General features: G+C 67.9%; 1 protein-coding gene across 1 annotated transcript; it reads left to right on the top strand.

The window, feature by feature from the left end:
* The first annotated feature begins 273 nt into the window (after window positions 1-273).
* On the top strand, window positions 274-11,470 carry DTX1 (deltex E3 ubiquitin ligase 1). Its single transcript, XM_063415568.1, has 10 exons — window positions 274-408; window positions 1,676-2,430; window positions 6,378-7,038; window positions 9,109-9,170; window positions 9,296-9,457; window positions 9,663-9,724; window positions 9,826-9,984; window positions 10,413-10,574; window positions 10,652-10,741; window positions 10,987-11,470. Exons 2-10 carry the CDS (start codon window positions 2,172-2,174, stop codon window positions 11,209-11,211), a joined length of 1,842 nt encoding a protein of 613 aa, XP_063271638.1. The 5' UTR covers window positions 274-408; window positions 1,676-2,171; the 3' UTR covers window positions 11,212-11,470.
* Window positions 11,471-11,498: the final 28 nt, after the last annotated feature.

The raw sequence follows: 11,498 nt of genomic DNA, 5'->3' as shown, positions 1-11,498 counted from the left end.
TCCCGGTGGGTGTCCCCGGTGCGTGTCCCAGCTTCCCCGACTGTGACCCCGGTCCCGATGCGCGCCTCCGGTGCCGATGCCTGGTTCCCCGTTCATATTCCCGATCCCGGTGCCAATGCCCGGTTCCCCGTGTGTATTCCCGATCCCGGTGCCGATGTCCTGTTCCCCGTTTGTATTCCCGATCCCGGTGCCGATGCCCGCTCCCCCGTGCGTGCCCCCGCTCCCGGCGCGCGTTCCCGGCGCGCGTTCCCGGCTCGGGTGCCCGCGGCCGTGCGCGCCGCCGGTGCCGGTGTCGGTGGCTGCCTGGCGCTGGCTGAGCGCTGTCGCCGCCCGGCCCCGCGCCCGCCGCCGCCGCCGCCGCTGCTCCCGGGGCGGCTGCGGGTCCCGGTGCGGCTGCGGCCGCCGGAGGTAACGGCGCGGGGGCCGCGGCTGGGGCGGCGGCGGCCATGGCGGGGCGGGGGGGCGGCTCGGGGGGCGGCGGGACCGGGCACCGGCGGGCTGGGGGATGCCGTGCATCGCGGGGGACCGGGCACCGGGGTGGGGAGAGGAGGCACCGGGGGGGCCGGGGCTGCCGTGCCCCGGGGGGACCGTGCGCCGGAGGGATGGGGGCTGCTGTGCATCGGGGGGGACCGTGCTCCGGGGGGGCACACAACAGGCACCGAGCGGGGGGAGCCTGCCGTGCCCGGCGGTACCGTGCCCGGGGAGGCCGTGCGCCGGCGGCCCGGGGGCTGCCGTGCATCCTGGGGACCGGCCACCGGCGGGGACCCCGCACCGGGGGGCTGCCGTGTGGCGGGGGGGGGGCACCGTGCACGGGGGCCAGGCCTGGTCATCCAACCCCCCCTCCAGCGGCCGGGCCCCGGTTTGGGGGGGCTGTTGGCCCCGGGGATGGTCCCCGCCGCTCGGTCCCGGGGGGGCTCCGGGCTGGGGTGCGGGTCCCCCCCTCCGCGGTGCTCGGGGTCACGGCGGGCGCGGGGCTGGGCGCACACGCGTGTGGGGTGCGCGGTGCGTGTGTGCCCAGCCCGGCCGGGGCGTGTGTGTGTCCTGTGTGTGTCCGCGGGGGGGTTCTTGTGCGGCCGCGGCTCCCCGTGTCGGTCCCGCTGTCTGTCCGTGTCACCGGCTGTGCGTGTGCCAGCGCGTGTGCCCGTGGCTCTCGGTGTCAGTGTGTCTGTGTGTGCCCGGCCGGGCTGTCCCTCTGTCTGCCGCCCGTTCGTGCGGCCAACCCCCCTTGCCCGGGCCCCCCACCCGCCGCCGTGGGGCTGGGGCTGCCGTGGGTGGGATGGGGCCGGCCGGGAGCGGGGGGCCGGGATCACCCCCAGCCCGATGCCTGCAGTGCAGATCATAAATCAGCGGCGGCTGGAGCGGGATCCAGGGCCCGCGGGCTCCCCGGCCCCCGAAGCACCGGCGCGGGGAGCCATGAGCCTTCCCGGGCTCGTGGGACCCCCAGCAGCCCCCCAGGGCCGTCAGCAGGGTGGCCTGTCCCCCCCTGTCCCCGTTGTCCCCTCTGTCACTCTGGAGGCCAGCAGCCGGCCGGGGCTGGCAAGCAGCCCACGCTGCCAGGGCTGCGGGCACCGCGGCCTCGCTGCCCGCCGGCTCCGCGGGGCCACGGGGACGGTCCCCCAGCTGCCACCCGCCTGGTGGTACCCGCGGTGACCCGCGCTGTGGCCCTGTTTTGCAGGTGACACCCCCCTCGCTTGCCACCAGTGACGTGCTGGGCGGCGGGGACAGCTGTGGAGCCACCGAGGACGTGGGCTGAGCAGCAGGACACGAGGAGGAAGAGGAGGAGTGGGTGTCTCGGGGACAGCACCGTGGCTGCGTCCTCATCACCGCTCACAAACACCTCCAGCCTTGAGCCGACGCAGTCTGCGAAGTCCTGGTGGCTTTTTGGAGCCTGAGCCCTGCCAGCACCGCGGGGAGGAGGAAGAGCCGCGGAAGACGGGCCGGGTGATGGATGGCCCCAGCCCCGCGCGGCGGCCTCGGGGGAGCGGGACCGGGCGGCTCGGGGACCTCGGGGACCTGGCTGGCAGCACCCGCCTCTGCAGAGCCCCGCAGCGCCTGCTCCGCTGAGCGCCCGCAGCCCGCGGCAGCCGGGAGGAGGATTTGGAGCGGCCCCGGGTGACCCCCGCGCCCCCGAGCCGGGGGATGCTGCGGGGCTGAGCCGCCGTCCCCCGGGCATGGCACGGCAGGGCTCGGGGGCCATGCTGGCCTCGGGGGGCCTGGGGTTCCCCCCCCAAAACCTGGCCCGCGTGGTGGTGTGGGAGTGGCTGAACGAGCACGGGCGCTGGCGGCCCTACTCGGCCGCCGTGTGCCACCACATCGAGAACGTGTTGAAGGAGGACGCCCGTGGCAGCGTGGTGCTGGGACAGGTCGATGTCCAGCTGGCACCCTACGTCATCGACCTCCAGTCCATGCATCAGTTCCGGCAGGACACGGGTAAGGGGTTGGCATCAAGCCAGGAACATCCAGCCGCCCGTCCGTCCTTCCATCTGTCCGTCCATCCGTGCAGCCATCCATCCACACAGCCACCACTCCCCCTCTCTCACCTTGCATCCATCCGTCCTTCCACCCACTGGTCCCTCCCTCCCTCCCTCTGTCCCTCTGTCCTTCCATCCCACAATATTTCCATCCTTCCTTCCATCTTTCCTTCCAACCTTCCTTCCTTCCTTCCATCCCTCCATCCTCCCATCCACCCCTTCATCCCTCCCCCTCTCCCTGTGTGTCTATTGTTCCATCCATGCGTGGATCTGTCACTTCATGTCTGCTTTTCTGTCAGTCCATCCATCCATCCATCCATCCATCCATCCATCCATCCATCCATCTTTGCCTCATTCCTTCCCTGACAGTGTATCTCTACTTATTCATCCATAATTTAATTCCTTCCTTCCTTCCTTCCTTCCTTCCTTCCTTCCTTCCTTCCTTCCTTCCTTCCTTCCTTCCTTCCTTCCTTCCTTCCTTCCTTCCTTCCTTCCTTCCTTCCTTCCTTCCTTCCTTCCTTCCTTCCTTCCTTCCTTCCTTCCTTCCTTCCTTCCTTCCTTCCTTCCTTCCTTCCTTCCTTCCTTCCTTCCTTCCTTCCTTCCTTCCTTCCTTCCTTCCTTCCTTCCTTCCTTCCTTCCTTCCTTCCTTCCTTCCTTCCTTCCTTCCTTCCTTCCTTCCTTCCTTCCTTCCTTCCTTCCTTCCTTCCTTCCTTCCTTCCTTCCTTCCTTCCTTCCTTCCTTCCTTCCTTCCTTCCTTCCTTCCTTCCTTCCTTCCTTCCTTCCTTCCCTCCCTCCCTCCCTGTGTATCTCTACTGATTTTTCTGTCACTTCATTCCTGTACCCCTCCATCCCTCCCTCCATCCCTCCCTCCATCCCTCCATCTGTCCATCCATCTGTTCCCTCTCTCCTCCCTTCACTCTCCAGGTCTCCAGTCCCCCCACAGGCCCCTCCAGGCCCCTCCAGGCTCCTCCAGCCCTTTCCTTCCCCATCCGCCGTGGACCCCCACCCCAGAGGGACACGTCCCCACATCCCTCCACGCCCTCTCCCCTCCGTGGGGTGCTGTGGTGTCCCCCCTTATCCCACCATCCGCTCTTCTTCCCCTCCAAGCTGCCCCATCCCCAGGGAAGTGGGCAGGCCCCAGTTTGGACACTGGGAGCAGCGGTGGCATGCGATGGTTGCAGCTGTGCCAGTTGGTGCTGCAGCAGCGCATCCAGGCCACGTATCCTGTGGGGAATCAGAGCTGGTCCCACACTGGGACCAAGCCCAGACCCCATTAAACGTGTCCCCGTCACGGCGTGACCCATTAAACCAGCACGTGCAGCCGTGCTGCGGGGGATGCGCCGTTCTGGGCACATTCCTGCCCATCCCTGCCTCCCTGCCCATCCCTGCATCCCTGCCCGGGGCAGGCAGAGCGGGCAGGGGACTGCACACATCAGGTGACACCCTCTGGACATGCTTGGGGACCCCACAGCAGGACCCCCGTGGCTGTGCCACCTCAGCCCTGCCAATGATGCCACCATTCCTAGTCCCCAAATGACCCCGAGTGTGGATGTGGCCCCTGCCATGGCCTGGGGACTGGGATGGGGACCAAAGCAGGGCTCTGCCACCTGCCTCTGCCATCCAGCCTGGCTCTGAATCCGTCTCCAGCCGGTCACGGACTTGGCAAAGGGCAGCTTGGCACCTGCAGCCCTGAGTCAGCGAGGACGCCGGCACGACCCGGAGGGTCCGTGCTGACTCAGAGCTGCGGGAGCCACCGGGACACCCTGGCTGTCCCCATGCCACCTCCTGCCAGCTTTGGCCAGGACCCATCCTCTGACAGCAGCTGGCATCACATCCCATGGCCACAGTGCTGGGTATTCCTTGGGGACGTGTCCCTGTGGTGGGGTCACAGGGATTTGGGGTGACAAAACATCTCTTCCCAGGCTGTCCCTGGGTACCACAGTCCCTGTACCAGCAGGACTTGGGGACAGGGACACTGAGGGAGTCCCTCGGTGTCCCCAGGGGTGTCATGGCAGGGGATGCAGCCGTTGTCCTCCTGTTGTGCCCCATCCCTGTATCCATCTCTATCCATCATCTTTTCCCCAGGGTGAGGCCCAGGGCTGGAGCTGTCACATGGCTCATGGTGCTCGGGGACAACAGGGTCCCCTGAGCTGAGGGTGCTCCTGCTGCCTGCTGTGACATGGGGACACAGGGAAGGCTGGCAGGAGGCCGGGGGCTCAGGGGGCTTGGCCCACGCAGTGCCTGGGGACAGAGAAACCCAGTGACGAGCAGAACGAGGTGACCCCGTTCTGTGAGCGGGGACATGCGTCCCCTCCCGATGGCCCTGGGGACACTGGCTTGGCCCTGTGGCTCTGGCATGGCTGGCAGAGGGGGCAGGGGCTGGGGACAGCTGGGGACAGCTTGGGGACCAGGAGCTGTGTGTGCCAAGGGGAACAGGCTGGTTCTCCAGCTGGTCCATCTGTGGGATGTGATGGGCAATGTGATGTGGGATTTGGGATGTGGGATTTGGGATGGGGATGTGGGGTTTGGGATGGGGATGTGAGGGGCAGTGTGATGTGGGATTTGGGATGGGGATATGGGGTTTGGGATGGGGATGTGGGATTTGGGATGGGGATGAGGGATTTGGGATGGGGATGTGAGGGGCAGTGTGATGTGGAATGCACTTTCAAGGACCAGTGGGTCTGGGATGTGTTTACAGATGCAAGGAGGCAGGGCTGGGAACCAAGGTGGGACACAGGACATGGATGTGAGCAGAATGTGGATGGCAGCGGGCAGTGGGGCTGCAGGGGAGTGGGCAGTAGGGCTAGGGAGGAGCAGGCAGTGGGGCCAAAGGGGACGGGGCAGTGGGGCTGGGGGGCAGCGGGCAGTGGGGCTGGGGGGCAGCGGGCAGTGGGGCCAAAGGGGAGCGGGCAGTGGGGCCGGAGGTGAGCGGGCAGTGGGGCTGGAGGGGAGCGGGCAGTGGGGCTGGAGGGGAGCGGGCAGTGGGGCCGGAGGTGAGCGGGCAGTGGGGCTGGGGGGCAGCAGGCAGTTGGGCTATAGGGGAGCAGGCAGTGGGGCTGGGGAGGAGCAGGCAGTGGGGCCGGAGGGGAGCGGGCAGTGGGGCTGGGGGGGAGCGGGCAGTGGGGCTGGGGGTGTGCGTGGCCTGGAGCCAGCAGTGGGGTTTGGGATTTGGGATGTGGCAGGAGCGGCAGCAGGGCCCCCCCGCTCCCCTCCCGCGGCCCCGGCAGAGCTGCCTCAGCACGAGGCGGCAGCTGGGGCCTGGCTCTGCCGCCTGATGCGGCCGATGATTAATGACCGTTAATTAGCGCCGTTAATCGAGCTGGGCAAACCGTGGCGGCGAGGGGATAGACAGGCCCCGTGCCGGGGGGAGCTCAAGGAGAGGGCTGCGATGCCTCCTGCCCCTGCGGAACTCCAGGGGGGGCTGCAGGATCCGGCTCCATCCCAAAGAGGCAGCGAGGGGCCGGGATTTGGCCGTGTTGGACAATCCCCGGCTGTGTCACTGCCAGAGCCAGCAGCTGTCAGGAAACCTCTCCTGACCGGGAAATGCTTCCCCTGGCCCGGGGTGGCTGCAGGGAGGGGAGGGTGGGGAAGGGCTTGGACCAGAGGGATGGAAAAAAGCTGGGAAGAGCACAAGGGCTGAGCAGCATCGCCCTTCCCAGGGCATCCGGGACAACAACCCCGAGAGCTGGCAGTCCAAGCCACTGTCACCAAGGGCGGGGTGAGGGCTGGATTCACCCAGAGGGAAGCACTGTTGGGGTGCAGTGGGGAGGGGTGCAATGGGTGGTGGTTGCACCCCAAAGCGCCTCTGTATCCCAATCCCTGTGGGATGCTGGGCTGGAAGCCGGACACGGGGATGTCTGTGTAGGTGTGGGGCCCGCCCCTGGTGTCACCCCCCTGTCTCCCCAGGGACCATGCGCCCCGTCCGGAGGAACTTCTACGACCCCTCCTCAGCGCCGGGGAAGGGAATCGTGTGGGAATGGGAGAACGACAACAACTCCTGGACCCCCTACGACATGGACATCTGCATCACCATCCAGAACGCCTACGAGAAGCAGCACCCCTGGCTGGACCTCTCCTCCCTGGGCTTCTGCTACCTCATCTACTTCAGCAGCATGTCCCAAATGAACCGGCAGACGCAGCGCAAGCGGCGGCTGCGGCGCCGCATGGACCTGGCCTACCCGCTCACCATGGGCTCCATCCCCAAATCGCAGTCGTGGCCGGTGGGCTCCAGCACGGGCACCCCCTGCTCGTGTCCCCAGTGCCTGCTGGTCAACAGCACCCGCGCCGCCTCCAACGCCATCCTGGCGTCGCAGCGCCGCAAACTCTACCCCGGCGCCGTCCGCCAGAGCAGCACCTTCGCCGCGGGAACGCTGTGGCCGGCGGGGAGCGGGGCGCCGGCCGTGGTGGCGGGGGGCGCGGCCAAGGCTGAAGGGCTGCGGGTGGCCGGCGCGGGGTTTGCCCCCGGGCAGGGCGTGCCCAGCGCGGCGCTGCCCGGCCTCAACAACCTCAACCGGCCCGGGACGCAGCGCGGGGCTGGGCTGGGCACCAGGGCCACTGTCCCCCCCGGGTAAGCTGGGGGTGGGTGGGGAGGGGACAACCGGGCTGTCACCAAGGCGGGGATGGGCACACAGAGGGGCAAAAGGGGTGATGGAGGTGGCTCATCCCCTGCTGTCACCTTGCAAGCAGCCCCAGCTGTTGTGGCACTGTGTCACCTCCGGCCCCGGGGTCCCCACCCTGGGGATGTGGTGGTGGGAGGGACACCGGGGGCATCCTGGTGGTCCTTGGATCCCTGCAGAGGGGATGTGGTGACCTGTGCTGTGCCAGGCCGTGCCACACTATCCAAGGCAGCTGGAGCACATGGAGTGCCTGGTCCCAGGGAAATGGTGTCCCCAAGGGCAGCATGGGCTGTGTGACCCAGCTCCTGGCCTGATCCCCTGATCTGCTCCTGGCAGATCCCTGGGGAGGGCACAGCTGCGGGAGGGACCACAGCCCTGGTGTCCCTTCTCTGGTGGGGATGATTCACCAAGGGGGGATCCAGGTGGGTGAGCAGACCCCTGGAATTGTGTTCTGGTGGGTGTCCCTGTCCTGGCACCCACATCTCCATGGCTGTACCCCGTGCTGGGTTGGTCTGGTGTCCCCTTGGGGCCGTCAGCACTAGGCTGGGGGGACAGGTGGGTTCTCTGAGCCCCTGGCAGCTCCTGGCACATTTCCTTCCCCTGCTCACATTCTGCTTTTGCTTCCATGTGCTGGGCTGAGCAGCCCTTGTCCCTGTCCCCATCGCTGTCCCTGTCCTGGCACATACCTATGGACAGCTAGGAGGGGGCCAGGAGTGTCCTGGTGTGGGGTAGGGCCCTCATCGCTGCCCTGGCCTTGGTGTGGGTAGAGGAGCTTTGGGAATGAAGAAAAACGCCCCCAGCCCCAGCCCGTGTGGGGCTGAGCACTGCAGAGCTCATTGCTGCGATGGCTGCGGTGGGAGGGGATTTTGGGATCAGGGAGGGGGATGATGGCACTGGGGGGCTGTTCCCAGGCTGCTGAGCTGGGCAGCCCCCAGGGCAGGAGCACTCCGGACTGGGCTTTGTTCCTTGTCCGTCCTTCCTTCCTTCCTTCCTTCCTTCCTTCCTTCCTTCCTTCCTTCCTTCCTTCCTTCCTTCCTTCCTTCCTTCCTTCCTTCCTTCCGCGCCTTCCTTCCGCGCCTTCCGCGCCTTCCGCGCCTTCCGCGCCTTCCTTCCTTCCTTCTTTCCTGCCTTCCTGCCTTCCTGCCTTAATTCTTCCCTCCCTTCCCCACTCCCACATCCATCTCTCCATCCCTCCTTTCTTCCCTCTGTCCATCCCATCGCTATGGACATGTCCCCTTCCAGCTCTGTCCCCAACACACCGGTCCCCAGCTCCCCCTGCCCCACACACTGCCCTGGGCATGGTGGCACCGGTGCCACCTGCTGCTGGCAGCCCCAGGGGGGTGGGGGTCCCTGGGAGCACAGGAGGGGTGGCATGGCCCCACGGGGGGGTGGGACACAGGCAGTCACTGTTGGGATAACCTGACAAGGCCCCCAGCCCCACCCTGGGTCGAGGAGGACATGGTGCCATTGGGTGCCCAGGGGTAGACGGGTGGCACTGGGTGACAGCCCCGTGGGATGGGACAGCAGCCCTCCAAGCTGGTGAGGGGACAGTGTCCCGTGGGGGGGACACTGCCTGGGGACAGTGCCAGCAGCCCTCAGGGGACACCCTGCCCTGTGTCCCGTGGGGGGGACACTGCCTGGGGACAGTGCCAGCAGCCCTCAGGGGACATTGCCCTGTGTCCCGTGGGGGGGACATTGCCTGGGAACAGTGCCAGCAGCCCTCAGGGGACACCCTGCCCTGTGCCCTGTGGGGGGACAGTGCCAGCAGCCCTCAGGGGACACCCTGCCCTGTGTCCTGTGGGGGGGACACTGCCTGGGGACAGTGCCAGCAACCCTCAGGGGACACCCTGCGCTGTGTCCTGTGGGGAGGACACTGCCTGGGGACAGTGCCAGCAGCCCTCAGGGGACATTGCCCTGTGTCCCGTGGGGATGCCGCTGCTCTGGGGCCACGCCATGCCAGGAGGGGACAGTGCCAGCCCTGTCAGCCCGGCTGAGCCCCTCCCTGTCCCATGTCCCTGCAGGGTCCCAGCGCTCCCTGTCAAGAACCTGAACGGCACCGGCCCGGTCCATCCCGCCCTGGCAGGTAAGCGGGGTCCGGCCAGCGGCTGGGTGTGTCACCGCGGGGTGACACCGTGCGCGGGGAGCGGGGGACACTTCAGGGGGTGGGAAGGACGGACAGACGGACAGACAGGCGCTCTCCCGGCGCAGGGATGACGGGGATCCTCATGTGCGCCGCCGGGCTGCCCGTGTGCCTGACCCGCGCCCCCAAACCCATCCTGCACCCCCCGCCCGTCAGCAAGAGCGACATCAAACCTGTCCCCGGCGTCAACGGCATCTGCAGGAAAACCAAAAAGAAGCAGCTCAAGAAGAGTAAGGAGCCGCGGGGGTCCCAGCGGGATCAGGGGCACGCGTGGGGGGAAGCGAGAGACTCCCGAGGGGTTTGCGGGGGGCGGTGCCCATCGCTGCTCTGTGCCCCGTGCTGTCCCCGTGGTGGTGGCAGGGGGTGGCAGGGCCGTCCCTGTCCTGTGGCGGCGGGGTGGCGGCACCGCGGGCAGGCTCTGATGTCGTCCCCCAGGTAAGACCCCCGAGGACGTGGTGCGCCGCTACATCCAGAAGGTGAAGAACCCGCCGGATGAGGTGAGCGGGGCTTGGGGGCTCCGGGAGGCTCAGGCAGGGCACGGGCAGAGAGCCGGGGGTGGCCCCTCATCCCCGCTGGCTGCTGATGCCGCTCCCGGCAGGACTGCACCATCTGCATGGAGCGCCTGGTCACCTCCTCGGGCTACGAGGGTGTGCTGAGCCCCAGGGGCATCAAGCCGGAGCTGGTGGGCAAGCTGGGCAAGTGCGGGCACATGTACCACCTGCTGTGCCTGCTGGCCATGTACAACAACGGCAACAAGGTCAGCGGCACCCCGGGGCCGGCGGCGGGGTGGTGCCGGGGGTCTTGGGTGGGTGCAGGGGTGGGCGCTGGGGAGTGCTGGGGGGTTGCTGGTGAGTGTTGGGTGGGTACTGGGTGTTGGGTGGGTACTGGGGGGTTCCAGGGGGGTGCTGGGGAGTATTGGAGTGTTGCAGATGAGTGCTGGGTGGGTTCTGGGGGGTCCCAGTGGGTGCTGGGTGGGTGCTGGGGGGTCCAGGTGGGTGCTGGGTGGATGCTGGGTGGGTGCTGGGGGGTCCCAGTGGGTGCTGGGTGGGTGCTGGGGGGTCCAGGTGGGTGCTGGGTGGGTGTTGGGCAGTGCTGGAGGGGGTCCCGGTGGGTGCTGGGTGGGTGCTGAGGGGTCCCAGTGGGTGCGGGTGGGTGCCAGCCCTGACACCCACGCGGTGCCCCTAGGACGGCAGCCTGCAGTGCCCCACCTGTAAGGCCATTTACGGGGAGAAGACGGGCACGCAGCCCCCCGGGAAGATGGAATTCCACCTCATCCCCCACTCCCTCCCGGGATACACCGACTCCAAAACCATCCGGATCGTCTACGACATCCCCACCGGCATCCAGGTGAGGCACAGCCCCGGGCGGGCTGGTGACCCCTGCCCGGTGCCCCCCGCTCATCCCCCGTCCCCACACCCACCCAGGGCCCGGAGCATCCCAATCCCGGGAAGAAATTCACGGCACGAGGCTTCCCACGGCACTGCTACCTGCCCGACAACGAGAAGGGCAGGAAGGTGAGCCCAGGATGGGATGGGGCGGGATGGGATGGGATAAATGGGATGGGATAAATGAGGTGGATGGGGTAGGGGGCACCACAAGGAAGGGTGGCATCCTGTGGACACCGTGCTGGGGCTGAATCCCACCCTGAGGGGGCTGCGGCTGTGCCGGGGGTGCCGGGCGGCGGTGCCAGTCCATGCTAGGCTGGGCTGGGCTGGGTGGGGGGTGCCGGGTGGGCGAGCCGTGGCCGTGCCCGCCGCAGGTGCTGAAGCTGCTGATCGTGGCCTGGGACCGGCGGCTCATCTTCACCATCGGCACCTCCAACACCACGGGCGAGTCGGACACCGTGGTGTGGAACGAGATCCACCACAAGACCGAGTTCGGCTCCAACCTGACGGGGCACGGCTACCCCGACCCCAACTACCTGGACAACGTCCTGGCCGAGCTGCTGGCCCAGGGCGTGTCCGAGGCCACCCTGAAGGACTGAGCCGGGCTCAGGGGCTCCCCCGGCCCCCGCGGCCCCGCCCGCGCCACCTCCGCCTGCGCCGCTTCGCCGCCGCCCTGCCCGGCGGGCTCTTCCCCGTCCCGGCCACCCGGTGCCACCCTCCGCGTGTCCCCGTGTCCGTCTGTCTGTCGCCCCGTCCCGTCCCGGCTCGCCCCGCTCTCGTGGCGATAGCGTCGTGGTCTTTTTCTACCCGTGGCCTCTTTGCGCGTCTGTGCCACCCGTGTCACCCGTGTCACCCGTGTCACCCGTGCCACCCGCCGCTGCCCCAG

Source organism: Prinia subflava, chromosome 19 (assembly GCF_021018805.1).
Source record: "Prinia subflava isolate CZ2003 ecotype Zambia chromosome 19, Cam_Psub_1.2, whole genome shotgun sequence".
Lineage (NCBI taxonomy): Eukaryota > Metazoa > Chordata > Aves > Passeriformes > Cisticolidae > Prinia > Prinia subflava.
The sequence above is the reverse complement of the archived record's forward strand: the minus strand, read 5'-3'. Positions and strand labels throughout refer to the sequence as shown.

Excerpts from the sequence above, each read along its gene's own strand:
- DTX1 (XM_063415568.1), top strand. The coding sequence starts at position 2,172 with ATGGCACGGCAGGGCTCGGGGGCCATGCTGGCCTCGGGGGGCCTGGGG. Across the intron at positions 7,039-9,108 it reads AGGGCCACTGTCCCCCCCGG|GGTCCCAGCGCTCCCTGTCA; the intron begins GTAAGCTGGGGG and ends ATGTCCCTGCAG. Across the intron at positions 9,458-9,662 it reads AAAGAAGCAGCTCAAGAAGA|GTAAGACCCCCGAGGACGTG; the intron begins GTAAGGAGCCGC and ends GTCGTCCCCCAG.